At 37.1% G+C, this 21,609-nt stretch overlaps 1 protein-coding gene across 2 annotated transcripts in view; it reads left to right on the forward strand.

The window, feature by feature from the left end:
• Positions 1-21,609, forward strand: part of LOC141404051 (neurobeachin-like protein 1) — a 285,955-nt gene that overhangs the window by 15,055 nt on the left and 249,291 nt on the right. Inside the window, exons 4-10 of one of the 2 annotated variants that reach the window (XM_073987297.1) lie at positions 14,627-14,813; positions 14,929-15,017; positions 15,259-15,333; positions 15,754-15,903; positions 16,370-16,980; positions 17,047-17,254; positions 17,371-17,633. In XM_073987297.1, coding sequence (XP_073843398.1) covers positions 14,627-14,813; positions 14,929-15,017; positions 15,259-15,333; positions 15,754-15,903; positions 16,370-16,980; positions 17,047-17,254; positions 17,371-17,633 — 1,583 coding nt within the window. The remainder of the gene's footprint in view (positions 1-14,626; positions 14,814-14,928; positions 15,018-15,258; positions 15,334-15,753; positions 15,904-16,369; positions 16,981-17,046; positions 17,255-17,370; positions 17,634-21,609) is intronic. The other variant, XM_073987298.1, reaches the window with a different exon arrangement.

Below are 21,609 nucleotides of genomic sequence, written 5' to 3' on the forward strand. Positions count from 1 at the left end.
ATATTTTGGCATATGGTAATATTCAAAAATGTTTTACAATCGTTGAAGTTGAGGTTCACCATTTAATAAGTCGCGAACTGTTAATATATTTTATAAAATATGAATATGTTTACATGAACTGAAGTGTTTTAGCCACGATCTTATAATATGGACCATAACAAATAATTTTCGTGGAAGCTGCGTTGGTGGTAATATAAAAAAATGGGTAAAAATGTGTTGAAGTTAGCAAGCTTTTTTGTGTTTTTTCTTGATTTCTGGTCAAACGAGGGAAAATTCAGACCTGAGCTCAAAGAAAGGATTGAAGAATACCCCTTGGGCAACATGATGCTAATGTGTGACTTCTCGATATATACAGTTCATCCCTCTTAAATCGATGCTGACATTTTGAAGTTTTGAAATCGGGGTTTTTTGAATTTTTCTTATAATTGTAGAACCCGTGATTCCACGTCGTTTGATGTATATCTCATGAGTGTGCTCCCCACAGCTCCCTAGTAATAGGAGTCCAAAGTCGAATTTTTGGTGCGTAATTTTTCTTTAAAAACCTATTTTTTGGCTTCAAAATTTACAACTATGACTCAGGTACCCTTGAACCCCGCGTGATTTTAGTTTTTTTCCGCGCCGGATTCAATGAGCCCTACCGCGATCGAATCCATCCACTAAAACCGCTGATATAGATACCCTGAAAATAGGAAAATAAGCAAAATTTTATTTTGACTAATCCGCATACTATACCGCGATTTCCCTTAAATTTTTTTACATAAATGGAATCCTTTATACGCGATTATAATATTTGTCAAAAAGGTGTGTCATAAATTACAGAGATTCGGGAGTAGTATTCGTATTTAACCAAAAATAGAATCAAGTAGCACATCCGCGGTTCTTGACGAATCTGTATAAAATTTGTCTTATTGACGTATTTTTAACAGGGGGTCACTGAAATCGGATGCGCCTTATAATCATATAAACATCGCGTTATTTTTACCCATATGAAGCATTTTGGTGTAGTAAGATGCAACTGATGGCACACTTTGGTCGCTGAATAAAACATAGAAAAAGGCAAACATATTGACAGAGATGCACTCGCTCTATGCGAAAAGCACATGCGCCTCAACTGATTTTAACTATTTCGCGCGTTATACGATTTTTAGCTTTTATGTTTTTTTCTTTGATTGTAATATCAATATCACTCTTTATTTCCTAATTCTATTGCTTATCATACTAAGCAAATATACTTTCACGATGATAAACTATTTTCCTTGAAGAGGTTTTAGCAAAATAATTCAGGTTTTGTTTGGAAATTTAGCGAAATAGTAGAATAACTCCCAGAAAATGTTCTCAAATTTTTCGTATTATACCAAAAAAGATATTCTTGAAATAATGTTCAAACAATAAACCTTTGTCTTTTGTTGTAGCTGCAATATGCAATTTAAAATCCTAGTCTATAAAATTTTGGTCTCACATTTTTCTGGACATTGTCTAGATTCTGTACGTATTTTTAATATATTTTTTTAGAGATTTTTATAGACTCTGAGTTAGAATAAATAAAATTTACTCCAAGATTCCTTCATAATTTTTTGATTTTCCGCGAAAATGAAAATAAATTTAGCAAATATTTAGGCGTCTACGGATAGATATTAAATGTTGTTACTGATTTATATATACATTTTGGTATTACAACACAAAGGGAATTTTTAAATATTTTTTCTTTATAAGGGAATAAAACTCCCCATAACTTTCGGGCGCAGCATCCAATTTTGTGAACGCGAACAGATTTGAAACCACGATTCTTTTCTTAGCCTATGTACCAAAAATCGTGAATGTGCTTGTAAAAAAAAATTTTAATTTTTTTTCGATGGAATTGTAAAGGAAATTTGAAATTTACCATATAACAGTCAAACCATTCAGATTTTCGATCCAACACAAAGACAAACATTGTAGCCAAGACAGTAACTGAAAACTCTCTTATACATCGCAAAAGCATTGGAACGCTCCTTCAGGCAGTTTTGGCCTTAAGAATGTGCAAACTTTTCGGAAAATGTCGATAAATGACATTGTGCTACAAAATTTGACCTGAAAAATATTCAAGTGTTCTGATGCAAAATAATATCGTGTTGGGATCCATGGACAACGACAATGCCTTTAGTTCGTTTGGGTCACTTCGTTTTATTTTTTTATAACGGTAAAAGTTGTGAAAATCTGGGTTTCTTAAATATTCAAATTTAAACCAACATATCTTCTTTTTTTCACAACGGATTTCTACGAGAGTGACCTTTCTTCCTTTTAAAGGGATGAATAATATCTTTAGAGCAAGTTATTATTTGTTTAAATCGGTTAACAAATGGCCCCACAAAAAAAACTATAACTGAATTTCTCATAATTTTCAAAAGTATAATGTTTTTTTGTTTTGTTCAATAATTATTTTCAAAATTATGAGAAATTCAGTTATAGTTTTTTTGAGAGGGTTTTCAGACTTAAACCACTATAACTTAGCCATTTGTTAACCGATTTAAACAAATAATAACTTGTTCTAACGATATTATTCATCCCATTAAAAGGAAGAAGGATCACTAGAAATCCGTTGTGAAAAAAGAAGATATGTCCGTTTAAATTTTAAAATGCAAGAAACCCAGATTTTCACTACTTTTACCGTTATAAAAAAATAAAACAAAGTGACCCAAACGAACTAAAGGCATTGTCGTTGTCCATGGATCCCAACACGATATAATTTTGCATCAGAACACTTGAATATTTTTCGGGTCAAATTTTGTAGCACAATGTCATTTATCGTCATTTTCCGAAAAGTTTGCACATTCTTAAGGCCAAAACTGCCTGAAGGAGCTTTCCAATTCTTTTGCGATGTATTAGAGAGTTTTCAATTACAGTCTTGGCTATAATGTTTGTCTTTGTTTTGGATCGAAAATCTCAATGGTTTGGCTGTTATATGCCAAAATATCCGAAAAACGTCAATAAAAAACTTAAAGTCAAAATCGGGGTGCTCGATTTTTACGGTAGATATATGGTCCAGTGGACTTTTTTGCTCAGTTCAATCCCAGGAATAAGAAACGAGAAGGGTCCATGAAGGTTTCCAAATCGCCCCGGCCTAATGGGGGTATATTAAGTTTGTAATTCCGTTTGTAACTACTCGAAATAATCAGCGTGCAATTCTACATCGATATAGCCATGTCCGTCCGTCTGTCCGTCTGTGGAAATCACTCTAGCGTACGAACGGATTGACGTAGGTGGATGAAATTTTGGGAAAATCTATTATATGTACGTAGGACTTTTGGTATTGAAAGCGGGCTATGTAGGTCCACGCTTTCGTATAGCCCCCATACAAAATTACGCGTGATGCGTCGTCGTTTAAGGAAATTTTTAAGATATTTGTCCCATTTTACTACCGAATTAGTTGTAATTTGGTATTTTGTGTCTCCAGAGGCCAAAAAACAGTCCTACCAAAGTTGGTTTATATAGATCCACGTTTTGGTATAGCCCCCATATAACGCCCCATATAAAGTACGCGTCATTTTAATATATTTTGATTGTATTAGTCCCATTTGACAACAGAATCGGTTGTAACTTTGTATTTTGTATTTCCAGAGGCTAAGAAACATTCCTACCATAAAATGTTTATATGGGTCCACGTTTTCATATAGCCTCCATAGGACGATATCTCCCGATTTTCGGTATTTTGAAGGTTTTGGCCTCATTATCACACCGAGATGACTAAAATTTGTTATTTGGTCTTCGTTGGGGGTATAAAACTTTCCCCATGAAATTTGTAGGTATAGGTCCACGCCATCCTATAGCCCCCATATAACGGTACCTTCCGATTTTCGGTATTTTGAAGGATGTGGCCACATTAATCCACCGAAATGGCTGAAATTTGTGGTGGAGGGTATAAAAAGTTTGGCCCGACCGAACTTAATGTTTTTCCTACTTGTTTTATTTTTATAGTTTATTCATTGAGGTTTGTCTATTTTAATAGCATACAAAAAATACCAAAATACTCATATTTTAATGCAAAATATGAAAAACAACATTAAAAAAACTTTGAATTCCTCGATATGTCGATCTGTGGCAATCTAACGATTCTAGTGCGGTACGCGAATATACTCTATGAATATAGATATTATATAAGTAGACGAATATAGATAATTTGTGGTCAGGCTTAATTTGCGACCTAAAGATAGTGGATATATACCAAAGGGTTTGGACTGCTGTTCTTTATTTTATTTATTTATAATTATTTTTACCTATATATAAGCATCACTCATAGATATTCATAAATACCTTAATACGAAATTTGTAATGCTTATTTACGGCAAACTGCATTTGGATCATATATTCATTTTTTGGAAACGGTATCAGTTTAAACATTTCTCCATTTAGTACTAAATCTTTGACGATGATATCATCCTGAAAAAAAAAAAACAATAAAAGATGTAAAATTTTTTGCAAAACTACAATTTGCCGCATTTTCTTTCACGTGTAATCCAGAATACCAATGATTTTATTTGCATATCCAATTCTTTGAAAATACCATTTTCCAATTTCAAAAGAAAAGATTCCTTTCTGAATTGCCATTGGGTTTCGGGGATTACTTGTGCAAATTAAGTGTGTTAATGGTAAAACGACTTACAACAATGGGACAACTGTGGTTAATATTGCTGTAGGGTTTAATTTCATCAAAAAACTTCTTCCAAAATGGAACGCCATTCGATTTTTCTAAAAATTGACAAAAGTTCACAGTGTTATTGAGAAGAAATGGTTTATAGCCATTACTTTTAGCAAAGAGCTGATAGTGGGCCTGAGAGTAAGAAAATAATTGTTATTCAATAAAGAGAAAATTGTCGCTTTTCTTTTTAGCCAACTTACCGTAACATTACGTATCGGCAATTCACGCAGCTGAATGTACAAATTAAGATGAACGATAGTGCGTGATATTGCCTTCAGTAGACACGTTTTTATGGTCAAAAATGACTTATCGAATTCTTCACATTGGAAATTGGAAAACTTGATTTTTAACATTTGCGTTTGTTTTGGAAAACTTGTAAATAAAACGCAGACGCTTAACAAATATAATTTGATATATTTCATGGTTGTTATGGAACTGAGGCAAATAGTGTCAATGCTGATTTTTAGTTAATTTCATTTTAATAAAGTAAAACTATATTTTCGATGAAATCTTATATTAAATAATAATTATTTTATCATTAAATTTACATACCAAAAGCTCATTTATTAACAACGTGTTTTAGCTGGAAAAAATATAGCCCATTAAACGAAATTAAATGTTATTAACATTCATATTATGCTCGATCGTGCGTAGCGATGGTAAAGTGAAAAATCCACACGACTTAAAATAATTATTATATAATTATGTAGCTACCTTATAGCTCATTTAGACTAGCCATAAATCCTCGACTGGATTTAATAAATCCAGTACAAATCTCATTGCATTTAGATATACATTTTGGAGGATTTAAATGGCACTCAGCTGATTTTTGTTCATAGCACAATTACCAAGGTTGATGCATCAGCCCATCTGAACGAATTTGAAACGTCAAACGAATTTTTTTAGTTCAATTCGTCTCAAAAAACTTACGTCAAATTACAAATTTATTGTATAATACTGAAAATGTTACCACATTATGCTACTAATGCTAACTAAAGAGCAAATAAAGAATTATTTTATCGCAGTTTGCACATCTAAAATAAATAAACGAATTATTTTATCGTTTAGACATCATAAATATTAGTCTTGGTTGATTAAAATCAACTTTGTATATCAAAACAAATTTTATTTTTCCGCCTTGTTTACAAATTTTTATACCCTCCACCATAGTATGGAGGGTATATTAAGTTTGTTTTTCCGTTTGTAACGCATTGAAATACTCATTTGCGACCCTATAAAGTATATATATTCTTGATCAGGGTAAAATTCTAAGTCGATCTGAGCACGTCCGTCCGTCCGTCCGTCCGTCCGTCCGTCTGTGGTAATCACTCTAGCATCCACAAAAATGGAGATAGGCCGCTGAAATTTTGGGAAAATGCGTCTTTTGTTTGCAGGCAGGTCAAGTTCGATGATGGGCTATATCGGTCCACGTTTTGGTATAGCCCCCATATAACGGTACCCCCCGATTTACGGTATTTTGACGTTTTTAGCTACATTTTCAGACCGATTTGGCTATAATTTGACATTTAGGGTTCTTAAGTGTCAATAAACATATATAACAAAACTTGTGGACATAGGCCCACGTTTTGGTATAGCCCCCATATAACGGTACCCCCCGATTTGCGGTATTTTGACGTTTTTAGCTACATTTTTAGACCGATTTAGCTATAATTTAACACTTAGGGTTCTTAAGTATCAATAAACTTATATAACAAAAGTTGTGGACATAGGTCCACGTTTTGGTATAGCCCCCATATAACGGTACCCCCCGATATACGGTATTTTGACGTTTTTAGCTACATTATCAGACCGATGTAGCTATAATTTCACATTTAGAGTTCTTAAATGTCAATAAACTTATATAACAAAAAACGTGGACATAGGTCCACGTTTTGGTATAGCCCACATATAGCGGTACCACCCGATTTACGGTATTTTGACGGTTTTAGCTACATTTTCAGACCGACTTAGCTATATTTTGACATTTAGGGTTCTTAAGTGTCATTAAACTTATTTAACAAAACTTGTGGACATAGGTCCACGTTTTGGTATAGCCCCCATATAACGGTACCCCCCGATTTGCGGTATTTTGACGTTTTTAGCTACATTTTTAGACCGATTTAGCTATGATTTAACATTTAGTGTTCTTAAGTATCAATAAACTTATATAACAAAACTTGTGGACATAGGTCCACGTTTTGGTATAGCCCCCATATAACGGTACCCCCCGATATACGGTATTTTGACGTTTTTAGCTACATTATCAGACCGATGTAGCTATAATTTCACATTTAGGGTTCTTAAATGTCAATAAACTTATATATAACAAAAAACCTGGACATAGGTCCACGTTTTGGTATAGCCCCCATATAGCGGTACCCCCCGATTTACGGTATTTTGACGGTTTTAGCTACATTTTCAGACCGACTTAGCTATATTTTGACATTTAGGGTTCTTAAGTGTCATTAAACTTATTTAACAAAACTTGTGGACATAGGTCCACCTTTTGGTATAGCCCCCATATAACGGTACCCCCCGATTTACGGTATTTTGACGTTTTTAGCTACATTTTCAGACCGATATAGCTATAATTTGACATTTAGGGTTCTTAAGTGTAACTAAACTTATATAACAAAAGTTGTGGACCTAGGTCCACGTTTTGGTATAGCCCCCATATAACGGTACCCCCCGATTTACGGTATTTTGAGAATTTTACCTACAAGTTTTAACCGAATTATCTGTAATTTGAACATTTGACATTTAAAATTCTTAGTGGTCACCACACCTCTCCACCAAAAATTGTAAAGAAAGCCCCCATATAACGGTACCTCCCGATTTTCAGTAATTTGATGATTTTAGCTACAATATTAAACCGAACTAGCAGTAATTTGACATTTGAAGTTCTTAGTGGTCACAACACCTCTCCATCAAAAATTGTCAACATAGGTCCATGTTCGGATATAGCTTCCATGTAACGGTACCTCCCAATTTTCAGTAATTTGGCAATTTTAGCTACAATTTTTAACCGAACTAACTGTAATTTGACATTTGAAGGTTGTAGTGGTCACCACACATCTGCATCAACAATTTTCAACATAGCCCCAATATAACGATACTTCCCGATTTTCGGTACTTTGAGGATTTTACTTAAAATGTTTAACCGAACGTAGGTCCATGTTTTTGTATAGCCCCAAAACAAACCTCCCGATTTTCCGTTCCTTAGCTTTATTTTTTGGACGAACTTTCTGTAATTTGAAATTTAAAAGTCAACAAAAATTCTGCAACAAAAATTGTTCATTTATGTTCATATTTTCGTATAGCCCAGATACCTCCGAACTAGCTGTTAATGACATTTGAAGTAACGTGGGAACTTACCGATTTTCGATATTTTGAGGATTCTAGCTAATTTTTTAACCGAATTAGGAGTTATTTGACATTAAAGGCTCCCACCAAAAACTGTCAACATAGGCCCATGTTATATTATAACCCCTATATAACAGTACCTCCCAATTTCTAGCCCACCAAAAATTGTCAACAGTTAGATATAGGCACCATAAAAAAGGGCCTCCCGAATAAAGCATTTTATGTACATTATCTGACATTTTAACGTACTCACTTAAAGTTGGGGACAGGAATGAATATTTTATGGTGGAGGGTATGAAAAGTTCGGCCCGGCCGAACTTAATGTTTTTTTACTTGTTACATTTTAAATTATTTTTAGTGTAGCAATTCACCGATGCATCTACCTTGTATCTTGTGCCAGATTGCAACTTTTTGTATTTTCTAGCAACATGTTGCAAAAAACAGAGGATTTATTTTTGTATGGGAAATCTGGTAGATTTTGGCTGGATTTAGCAAATAAAACCTGATAATGGGCTAAATCCGGCTAATGGTGTCATATCTAAATGGCTTATTAGTTTAGATTTCAAATCACGTGAAAGCTTCAACGCATACTCTGTAATGGGAAGCTTTTAAGTTATGACACCCTATAATTAGGACGAGCACATTTAAATCAAACGGGATCTGGTATTGCTCGCGATGTAAATAATTAAATCCATATTATTATGTACGTCAAACAAATCATATGTTTTCCGAACACTCACTGCAAAACGGGGTACGGTCGATAAATAGCTGTATTCCAGGTTATAGACCTAACATTAGTCCCCTGTTGGAAGGTCTTAACCGATTATTCAAGGAGGACTTTAATGCTCATCATGAGTTCTGACATTCGGTCCTATTCAATAGTGCACGGTGGGCACGGCAGATTGATAGCTCTCCGTTTTGCATAATTGTCTCGATCAGCAGACCGCCCGATTTCATCACCTCTGAACGCCGCACTTTCATATATCATGGGAAAGCTAACTGACCGAGTTTCAGAGAGTTTACTAATCACCGCTTCAGAACTCTGCCCAACACTTCTGATATTCGAGTAGCTGAAAGGACGTTCTGGGACATCACACTGCTGCAGCCGCTCGCCATATACCTGTTGGTCGAATACCCGAAGTAAGACTCGCAGCAAAGGCGAAGTTAACAGGTCGGTGAGCATAAACTGGCTAAATCATCTGAAGAGTTGCAACATTGGAGCCGGAATAAGTGAATTTTGGGCAACGGTTAGTCACTCTAGAACCCCGGAAAGAAGGACTGATCCAAGGAGTTGCGCAAGTTATTTAAATTGACGGTTAGTCAAGCACTCCGGGAGTGACAGGGCGAAGATAAGAGTACTACCCTAATGACCAAGACATTGCTACTTATCCAATTAGCAGCAGACACAAAATCTCTGCCATTAGTTTTACATACAAACTCTAACCTGCGTTAGCGCAAGCAACACAAATGCCTAGACTCGCGGTCATAGGATGTAATGCGTCGCCTTTTCTCTGCTGGTCATCAATGGAGTACTACGTCGCATTAGATATCTTCCTGCCGAGGCCCTTACAAAATCTGTTGAATATCTTACAAGAGATTTCAACCTGTCGTATCCGAAGTCTGGGAAAATGGACAGGGTGATCCCGCTACTGAAGTTAAACAAGGATGCCAACAAAGATGAACCATACAACCGATTTCGGCAAAGACCGCCCGAAGCAAAGACCCTTGAATCTTCACTCTTCTCCAGCGTAAGAAATAGCTATCCAGTTGCCGTTCATCAGCATGGGTTCCATAAGCACCAAAGTACTATAACAGCTCTTCACGCCATCTCCACACATATTAGTCGAGGACTCAACCAAAACAAGCTGTGTGATGTTGTTGTTGTAACAGTGTTTTTGTTATGTTTATTTGTTCGTTCCTCTGTTCAATCTGGCTCTGGATCTATCTGCAGTTCCAGAAAAGTGGCTGCTTCGATGGGATGTAGCCACAGATCCACTGGAGTTAGATGGGTAGGTTTGGCGGGGCAGTTAAAAAGGTGTTGTGTGTCGTGCGGGCCCATGCCGCATACTGGGCATATGTCTTGCACGGCGCGATCGATTTCCGCCCAATACGAATTTAGGCGACTGCAATATCCCGAGCGTAGTTGAGCCAAAACTACTCTTGTTTGTCGTGGCAGTTGACGCTCCTCAGCTGCGATAGATGGAGGATGTACTCCGAGTACTTTATTCACACTATAATTGCTTAAAGCCTTGGCAACTGCGTCCGTGTGAATGCTATTCAATCCTGCTTGATATGCTTGTTGATCTAGGGGTTCTCTCCTGTATCGTTGGACCTCTCCCTCAAGAGCATGGATATCCTTCCTGATCTCCCTGAATGGGCCGGGCCTACACACAAGATGGTGATTGGGATGGCTCACACGATAACATCCAAGCAGGTACTGCAACGAAAGCATCTTATTGTGTTGCTTTACAGGAAGAATTTTTGCCTCCTCATGTACATGGTCCACTGAAGATTTGAGGAGGCACCCTGTCGCTGTTCTCAGGGCGGCATTCTGGCAAGTTTGAATCTTTTTCCAGTTCGAATCACACAATCTCGGGGACCAGACTGGAGCCGCATAGCTTACCACAGACCGACCTATCGCGTTATACGTGGCCAACAAGGTTTCTTTATCTGCACCCCAAGTGCTGCCGGCCAGGGACTTGAGGACCTTGTTCCTACTTTTTAACTTGTCGCAGATAGCTGTGGCGTGTGCGCACTACGTGAATGTAGTGTCGAATGTGACCCCTAAAATTTTAGGGCAGTTTGTGGTCGGAATTCTGCTACCGTCGACCACGACATTCAACTCACGTCCAAACTGCGCTGTCCATGTGGTGAACAGAGTGACTGAAGATTTTGTGGGGGAAATCTGCATATTCCTCGAATGGAAAAAGGTGGTAAGATCAGTTAAATAGTTGTTCAGTCTCTCACAGATGTCATCAGGATAGGTACCCGACGCCAGGATCGTGCAATCATCCGCATACGTCACGATCTCAATGCCGTCTGAAGGGGGTGGAATACAGGAGAGGTAGAGGTTAAACAGTTCCGGAGATATCACCCCACCTTGGGGAACTCCCTGTTTCACTCTACGGGGTTTGGACTTCTTATTCCTGAATTCTACGTACGACTGGCGTCCACACATATAGTTGACTATCCAACGTTTCAAGCTTGGCCGGAGGGTTGTCTGCTCAATGTCCTCAAACAGCGTGGAGTACCTGACTGTATCAAAGGCTTTAGATAAGTCAAGAGCCACCATCACTGTTCTATCGCACGGCCGTCTCTGTTTGAGTCCTTTACAGATATATGTGGTAATGGCGTGCAGCGCTGTTGTCGTGTTGTGCTGCTTACGGAATCCATGTTGATGATCGGCAACTTGATAGCTATTTCTTCCCTTCTTCCAGGGTTCGAGAGTGACGTAACCGTTGCCCAAAATTCACCTATACCGGCTCCAATGTTGCAGCTCTTCAGATGATTTAACCATTTGTTCCGCTTATGCTCGCCGACCAGCCTGTTAACTTCCAGTGTCAGCTCCCTGACTCTGGGGTCATTGGGGTTGATACGACGAAGCTCATCACGCTCATTTGCTAATCCCGTCGCCTCTGCTGGGAAATTTGGTCTTACTTCGGGTATTCGACCAGCAGGGATATGGCGAGCGGCTGCAGCAGTGATGATGTCCTGGAACGTCCTTTCCGCTACCCGAACATCAGAAGTATTGGGCAATTCTCTGAAGCGGTGATTGGTGAACTCTCTGAAACTCGGCCAATCAGCTTTTTTATGATTGACTAGCGTGCGGCGTTCAGAGGTGATGAAGTCGGTTGGTCTGCTAATGGAGACAATTATGGGGAGATGGTCTGATCCAAGGGAAATGACGGGTTGCCAGGTAACGTCATTTGTCAGACCAAATGACACGATGGTTATGTCAGGCGAACTGTGACACTGCTCTAATTCTGGTAGGGGCGTCCTCATTGACCGTGCAAAACGTAGAGCTATCAATCTGCTCAGCCAGCGCTGTACCTCTCTGGTCGTTTCCGAGGGCCGAATGCCACATCTCATGATGCGCATTAAAATCCCCCAGGACCAGACGATTATGACCTTGCAAGAGCGGGCTAATGTCAGGCCTATAATCAGGGATACAGCTATTTCTCGGCGAGATGTATAAATTCAGCAACTCTATCTCGGCAGCTCCACACCTGACTGCTACCCCCATACATTCCATGTACGGGTCATTAGAGACAGGCTCAAGCGAGATAGGTCTGTATTGGACAGACTGGTGCAATAGGAAAGCCAATCCTCCACCTCCACTTCTGGTGCGACCTTTCCTCAGAACATTGTAACCATCACAATGCTCTAAGCTGTGGTTGTTGTTCAGCTTGGTTTCCTGCACCGCCGCGACCTTGGGAAGATGGGACTCGGGAACAAAAATTCACACCCCTAGAGTGAAACAGGGAGTTGCCAAGGTGGGGTGATATCTCCGGAACTGTTTAACCTCTCCTTCAGAACATAATTGAGATGGTAGCGTAACGTGGATGATTGTATGATTTTGTCGAAGGGAACTTTACCTGATTTCATTTGCGAAATTCCGAACTCCCATTTGATTGATCTTACCAATGTTTTCCACGCGAGGAGTTGAATGTCATGGTCGATGGTAGCAGAATTCCGACCACAAACTACCCCCAAAATTATAGGGGTCGCATTGTAGAAACAAGGTCCTGAAGTCCCTAGCCGTAAGGACTTGGGGTGCAGATAAAGATACCTTGTTGACCACATATAACGTAATAGGTCGATCTCTGAGTAAACTATGCGGAATATAAGTGCAACACGATGGAAAAATATTCAAACCTGACAGAATGTCGCCCTGAGAACAGCTGCAGGGTGCCTTGTCATGGCCCATCTACATGGACCAGTACAGAATTGGCATGCTCTTGTTGCAGAATTAGCTCGGCTGTTATTGTTAGAACCATCTTAACTACCATATGGAGGGATCATCACGATAAAGAGATAAGAACCATCTTCAAACTTTTTTAAGATTCGCGATATGCAAATTTTGGAGTACCCGGTTGGAAAGATGTCGTGCGCTCTAGATGGTCGTATCCAAGCTAACATTTTTTCCGAATTCTTTGCGAATTCGGTCAGAATCTCTGCACAAGTTGCCGATTCTGTACAAAAGTTGTATGGACGTGTCCACCGAATTCGGAGAGAATTTTCTAAGAAAATTCTAACGAAATATTAGAGTTTCGCAACGAATTTGACCCGAATTCGGAAAAAAATTCTGGAAAATTTAGATTTTTTGAAGAAAATCGGTCCGAATTTGGAAAGAAGTTCTGGAAAAATTCGAAGAAACGTTTAGATTTTCTGAAAAAAAATCGGAAAAAATTCTTGGGCGTTGACGCCTTTTGATATTGACACACAACACATCTCCACTTAGAGACAATTTTCTTTTAATGCGCTATTTATGGATGATTCTAATTTCAAACGTCCTAATGATTTTCCCTGTTGTTATCATTTTGTGATTAATAGGAGAAAAATGTGCACGAGTATGTTGAAGCTATCAACACTAGCTTGAATTATTCTACGTTGCATTTATATTAAAACAAATCAAAAATTGTATATGCGAATTGTATAAAAAATCACTTTGTTTTTCGACAACAATCGAACAAAAAGGGGGGGGCCACCGTGGTGCAATGGTTAGCACGTCCGCCTTGCACTCAGAAGGTCAGGCCAAGCAACATCAAATTTACAACGGTGGCAAAATTCCCCCTCAGTAATGCTGGCGACATTTCCTGAGTATTTCAGCCTTGAAAAACTTCTCTACAAGTGGTGTCGTCAGACACGCCGTTCGGACTCGGCGATAAAAAGTAGGTCCCATATCATTGAGCCAATATGAATCGGCGTGCACTCATTGATATGAGAGAAGTCTCTCTTGTCCCTTCGGGGATGTTGTGGGAACATATGTATGTATGTATGTAATCGAACAAAAAAATCCCTTAGAAAATCGATTAGATATCGGAACGAGATTCTTAAGGTTCTTCAGAAAATGTGCAGAGATTTTAAAAAAAATTGGATAAAATCGGTACAATTTATAGAAAAATATTAGAGAAATCGAGAAATATCTAAAAAAATATTCAGAAAATCTCGGAAAAAATCGGTAATCAGAGCCCTCGGAAAAAGTTGTTAGCTGGGATCTCACATACATTTCAGACGTATATTACATACGTCAGAAAAGTCGTAAACCTAGCAAAAAAACAAGGTTATTGACAGAATAAACAACTAAATTTTTAACCTTAAAATCGAAGATTTTTTATTATTTATTTTATTAAAACAAAAATAAAAAAAATGTTACTTTCTTTAATCTACATTTGATATATTTTTTTTATATTATATGTTTGTTTATTATTTCATCCGAAAGATCAGAATATATTGTAAATGGCGTGCTAAGTGCGTAATCCAATTTATTCTTCAATTATTTTACTTCTTTTAAAAGTTAAAATATTAATAAAAATATGATTTTATTTCAATTTGTAAAACATTTGTACTTTTTTATTTATTTTTCAGTGCATTGAACAAAAATATGCCTCACCAGAGGTTGGCCATTTGTTTCGTAGTTTTTCACGATTCTTGGAGGTTATGTATGATCCATACTTGACGTGGCGTAGCTTTCTACGCAATAGCTTTGCTGACTATAGGAAATTATCGTATAAACCGCATATGGTACATGTTGAAATTATACCATTTATTTATGGTAAGTATGAAAAAGATCTTAATACTTTCGGCTGGTGCAATTTTGGGAAACATACGACATGTTCCTTGCAATTGACCTGACCTAATTTTTTTGTTAATAAATTGCTTTCTTTTAGATTGTTTTCAACAAAATGATATAACAAAATTCCCCGACATTGGAGAATCGCTAATACATACTTTAGGTGCAATAATATGTGGATCACAGGTGAGTTAATTGTCCAAAAAAATCAGGTTTTTTAATTTATTTCTTTATGTTTTATTTTCAAATCTATGTTCCATCATATTTGCATATTCGTATCTGTATATGTTTATGCAACTTTTGACTGCAAAACATTTTTTTTTGTCAATATGATTGCTAACAATTCGAAAATACTTATGGTGTTGGTGTATATAATCCTTCTAATTGTTTTTTGTCTTACATATAAATCACCTCCTGAATGTTACAGAAAACATTAGCCTCTATAATAAACACAAATAATCTTAAAAAATCTGGTGATGGTTATAAAATCTGTGATAATTTGGTGAGTAGTTCTGTTGTGCTATCTTTCAACGTCAATAATACACATTACATACATACATACTTTCATATAAGCTCCATTATTACGTTTTATATTTTGTTATTGGATGGATCTTTCGAAGAGATTTCTGGTTTTTAGGTCATTTTTAGTTAAAATTGATAATAAATTAAGAGATTATCATCTCATATGTACTTTTTCTTAAAAATTTAAATTAATTTTTGTTTATTTTGTCTTTTAAAATCTAACCAATAACAAAATGTAAATTGTAAAAAGGACCCAAATACTAAGATTTTATATAAAAAACCTCTTCTTGGTATAAATGGATTTTTGTCTATAAAATGTATTCATTGTTTTGTAATGTGCAATAATGATAATTTTGAATTTTAATAAATTTCATTGTTTTTTTTTTTTTCATTATTCTAGCGTAATGGTATGCGCGCTATATGTCCGGCTACCGTATCGGTTTTAATGAAAATTCTTTCCCAATGGGAAACCTCAAATAGTTTACGAACTATAACCCTAAGATGTTGCGCTTTAATGATCATCGTTTTACAAAAATCTAGTCCGGAAGAAGTAAGTTTTTTTCTTTTTAGTAATGTTTTAAATGTGAGTTTTTATTCTATAACATTAATATTACGATATCCTTGAAATACATGCTCTGCTCCAGAACCCGCAAGAAGTTGCTATTTTCTTATTACGATAACATTTTCTCCTTTATGTTATGGGGAAAAATAGTAAAAATTAGTAGATTCTTGCAGTTCTGGAACAAGCCAACAAAAACTATTACAAAAGTATCAGTCGGCTTTGCCGATAGAGTTGTACCCTCACCTTGTGTGAATTGTAATTTTCATCGCAATCAAAATCCTTTCCCCGGCGATTTTCAGATTTTGTGGCCCTTTCTGGACGTATGAATTTGCCGACAAAAATTCCAATTATGAGCTTCATCATAGGAATTTTTTATTTATTAAATAATTTTATGATTTTATACACAATGTCTCAAAGCGTTTGATTTTTCTGATTTATCTTTTTTCAATTACAGCGCCAAATAGATTTAGTTACCCTTATCAAGCTGTACTGTGATGTTTTGGAAGAACTTTTAAAAACCGACAATTTCCAAAAGAATGCTGATGCCACTTTTAACATAGCAGCCGATGACAATGATGATGATCCCAATAATGATCAGACAATCGATGTGAACGCTTTAGAAGCGTCGATAGACAATATCAATGTATTTTTGTGTGATGCCTCGACATCGGTGAACATTTGTGAGGCCATTGAAGATACCAACTTGGTGGATATTTTAATAGCTATGCCGAAGTCCATAAAGGAATGGAATTTAGACTATAATCAAATCTTAATAAATGTTATTAAGGCATTGGCCTCAATTACTCGGAATTCGGTACGCATTACCGAACAACTGCGTTACTATGATAAAATTAGTAAATTATTTACGGGTCTAATGGAAGTTGGTCTACCGGCCAGCGATCTTTTAGAGGCCTGTATAGAATTAGCCTATGACGAAGGCAAGGGATTACTGATATTGCCTGAAGTATTGACAAAACTTATAGAATGGTTGCCTGAAATGGATACCCGAGAACAGGGATTTCTGAGTCAAAGAATATTGAAAGCCTGTACAGACAATTATGGAACGTAAGTTTTCAGGAAAACTAATCTATTTAATACACCATAATATGCATTTGTTATCTATTGTTATAGGAAAACCATTGCTTGTGAATCGCGAATAATCAGAAATATCTGTCAATGTCTACATCAATCGGACAAGCTCTCCGATCAGTGTATACAAACATACATTAAACTAATCGAAGAGTTAAGCAAACTGAGTATTATACCCATCGAATTGAAAAGTATTTTTAGTCTCTTACGTAAGGAAAGTAAATTTCCCCACCACAAACAATTATTACAGGTATGTCTTGCCACTTAAGTTTATTACAGTGTTTTATTTATTATTATTCATTTATTATCATATATTTATTATTTACTATTTTTTTTAATTTTCGAATTGAATTTGTTTTATTTCAGACTCTGGTTAGTGTATCGTTGCAATCTTTGACAAGCACTAATTTGTGTTCTCAATATTTTAATTTTTGTGAACCTGGAGATGGAATTGTTGTTACCGACATTAAGAATTGGTCAATGTCCGGGGCCTATGGTTTCATATTTCATATTTTATTACGTCTCGACAGCAACTTAAATAAAAAATCAAATTCTAAATTAGATATTGATGGCAAAACAGATGATCAACAACAACAACAGCGTCAAAATTCCCGACGAATGCTGCTGAAGTAAGTTAAAATATTATTTTAATTTCTTTCATTTATTTGTGTTATTAGCTATATTGACTTTGTGTTGTCGAATAATACATTTCACCATAGAACTGATGACTGAGACTGTGTGAACCTTGAATTGAGCATTTGCCAAATGTCATCAATTTACAACAGCATTACCTTTACCTATTTAAGGCCTTCCATACCATGGTAGAACAAAGATGGTAGAGTAACCCCCAGTTTTTGTAAAAATTTTTATTCTTCTCACACGAATTGTCAAATTTTGTAGATCGATTTACTCGCTTTAGCGCAAATGTAGAGCGCTGATTTTTAAATGAGGAATCCTTAATGATATATGGAACGGGTATACGCAAAATTAGATGTGTATGTCATCTGGGGGCTGAGCTATGAATGCCTAAATTATTACGAATATAGACGAACGAACAAAAACAAGTTACAAAAACTGGGGGTAAATACTACATCAAATACAACTCAACAACAACCACAAAGGAATTTGTTTTTGTTTGTAACGTTACTGTCGCCGGTACATGTAAACCAAACAAGGAAATGTCTTAAATTATTGGAATTTATAAAACTAATATTTTTTCACATTTGATTGAATATTTTGAAAAACATGAATGAAAAATCGTTACATTTTCAATTTTCATTCCATTAAATGGATAATTTTACGCAGAAAGTAGAATTCTTGCAAAAATGTTTGGGGTCGCTAACAATTCATTGAAAAAGGAGAAGCTGTTTCAAACTTTTGTTTTTGTTTTTTCCTGAGTATTTCAGCCATGTAAAACTTCTCTACAAAAGTGGTGTCTTAGACACGCCGTTCGGACTCGGCGATAAACTGTAGGTCCCATATCATTGAGATAATATGAATCGGGGTTCACTCATTGATATGAGAGAAGTCTCCCTTGTCCCTTATGGGAAGTTTGTGGAACAATTATATATAATTATTATTGTTAAAATCACCCATAATAACAACATTGGGGTATCTTACACCTATATCAGAAATTTCTTCTTCCACAGTGACTCCGAAAATGGCAAGATTATCTCCTTCTAAGATATTTCTTAACTCATGGATTTTAAACGAGTTCTTGCTTAAAGTATAATATGACCAACATTTAGGGGTCGATTATGGATAGCAACTCCACATGTTGTTGCGTTGCCAGATGAGAAAATCATACAATTAAAATGAGTGAAACGACAGACATTTTTATCAAATTCATTCAACATCAGTGTTTTGAACCTTCAGCTATTAGTTTAATTGTAAAAAAGTATGAATTTCAATGCAGAAACGGAATTTTCTATTTTGAAATTAGCTGTCGGCAACGCAACTGGAGTTGTGTTGCTGTCCATAATCGACCCCCTTAAATTGTTTTTAAAATTGCATAGCTGACTAACCAAAAAACTGTTATCACTTATTATATCACCCAAATTCGTAGATTGTGGAAAAATTATTATTATAATATACATCGAAAATAGAAATAAATGGTCTGTTCCAGAACTGCAAGAATCTACTATTTTTTAGTATTTTTTCCGATAACATAAAGAAAAATTTGTTATCGTAGTAAAAAATAGTAGCTTCTTGCAGGTTCTGGAACAGAGCAAAAAATATAAAATGTCTTATGGAATTTGACACTAACATTACAGCCCAGTTCAGTCAGCTGGGTATTGTTCTTACCTTATATTGTTCTGCCATGCATACCATCAGCCATGTCAAGCTCTTCGAGGACATAGTGAAGTGTTTGAAACGTCGGATAATCAACTATATGTGTGGACGCCAGGCGTTTGTGGAATTCTGAAATAAGATGTCTAAAACCCGTTTTGTGAAACAGGGGGTTCTCCAAACGGGGTAATATCTCCAGACCTGTTTAACCTGTACCTCTCTTAAATTGTAGACCCTCCAGACGCCATAAGGATCGTAATGTATGCGGATGATTGTAGTATTCTTTCAAGTCACTGGCTGGCACCAATAGGAGTGCTGACAAATGTGTCTTTGTTCACCTTACAGAGCAATAGGCTGGTCTGTGGCAAGCTATGCTGCGCCAGCATGGATTGCAACAGGGTGCCTCATCATGTTACCAGTGGATCATATTCATTTGGAGACGAAGATTTTACCAGTGCATCAGCACAACAAGATGCTGTCGATGCAGTACCTGCCTAAGTATTACCGCCGTCAGCATCCTTGCCATAATCTAGTGGAAAGGCTTCCCTCACCCTGGCAGGGGATATCTTCATGATCCAGAGAGAGAGAGGGAGAAAGAGAGAGAGAGAGCGGTCGAAAAGTACAAGGGTAGATAAACGAGCCTATCAGGAATAGCATTCACACCGATGCAGTTGTGCAGGCAATACAAGGAAACAGTGCGAATGCCGTACTCGGAGAACAGTCCCATCCCACCTGTCTCCTGATGACGCAGTCAGTCCACATTGAAGAACCAAAAACTGAAGAAGTACGAAAGAACAATTTGCGTTGTAACAACGTTGTTTAATTTACCTGTTTACTTACTTACTACTTTACTTAGTTGGCCCATTACAGAACATTTGTTCCATAGACCGAACTAAGAAAAGATCTCCATTCCTCTCTGTTTTTCGCTTGACTTTTTGGAATACCGCGCCTTTCCATTTCTTCATCCACTTGTTTGCTCCATCGAAGCTTAGGCCTGCCGATTCTGCGTGCACCGCCATGTGGCATGTATTCATACGCCTTTTTAGCAGGTTCATCATCGCTCATTCTCATGATATGGCCTAGCCAACGCAATCGTTGCATCTCGATACGTTTAACTATATTCATGTCTTTGTATAGCTTATATAGCTCGTGGTTCATACGACGTCGATATTCACCGTCAACGCAAATCGGCCCGTAGATCTTTCGAAGAATTTTCCTCTCAAACACACCAAGCACTGCCTTATCTGCTTGCGCAAGTACCCATGCTTCGGAGCCATACATTAGCACGGGTAGTATCAGCGTTTTGTATAGTGTTATTTTTGTTTGACGAGATGTGGCTTTGTTTTTAAATTGCTTACTTAGACCATAGTAGCATCTGTTGGCCAATACAATTCTTCTTCTTATTTCACAACTGATGTTGTTTGTTGTGTTTATGGCAGTGCCGAGGTAGACGAAGCCTTTAACTACCTCAAAATTGTAGGTACCAACTTCTACAGTTGGTCCGAGCTCTATGGACGCTTTGCGCGTCGACACCATCAATTTGGTCTTTTCGCCGTTTACCGCCAGACCCACTTTCGCAGATTCTGCTTCGACCTTCCTAAAGGTATCAGTTACTTCCTTTACTGATCGTCCCATGATGTCTATGTCATCAGCATAAGCAAGTAACATGTGGCTATTGGTGTAAATTGTGCCATTTCTTTTGACATTTGCATCTCGTATTACCTTTTCCAGCAAAATGTTGAATAGGTCACACGAAAGGCTGTCTCCTTGTCTGAAACCTCTTTTGGTACAAAATTCTTCGGAGAGGTTCTTTCCAATTTTAACTGAGGACCTAGTATCAGTTAAAGTCATCTTACAAAGCCGGATGAGCTTTGCGGGGATACCAAATTCAGACATTGCGTGGAATACCTTTGATCGGAGGGGACTGTCGAATGCTGCTTTATAATCGACAAAAAGGTGAAATGTGTCGATCTGCATCTCTTGGGTCTTCTCTAGGATTTGCCGCAGGGTAAATATCTGGTCAATGGTGGACTTGCCAGGTCTAAAGCCACATTGGTATGGTCCAATTATTTCGTTGACCATTGGCTTTAGTCGTTCGCACAATATCCCTGACACTATCTTATAGGCAATAGGGAGAAGACTTATGCCCCTATAGTTAGAGCATACAGTCTTATCTCCTTTCTTTTGGACGGGACATAGGATGCTCAGGTTCCGATCGTCGGGTACGCGTTCTTCCTGCCAGATGGTGCTAACTAGCTGATGCATACACCTTATCAGCGCATCGCCTCCGGTTTTAAACAGCTCGGCTGGTAAGCC

The sequence above is a fragment of the Musca autumnalis genome, unplaced genomic scaffold (genome assembly GCF_047663935.1).
Source record: "Musca autumnalis isolate F117 unplaced genomic scaffold, ASM4766393v1 scaffold_4, whole genome shotgun sequence".
NCBI classification, from domain to species: Eukaryota; Metazoa; Arthropoda; class Insecta; order Diptera; family Muscidae; genus Musca; species Musca autumnalis.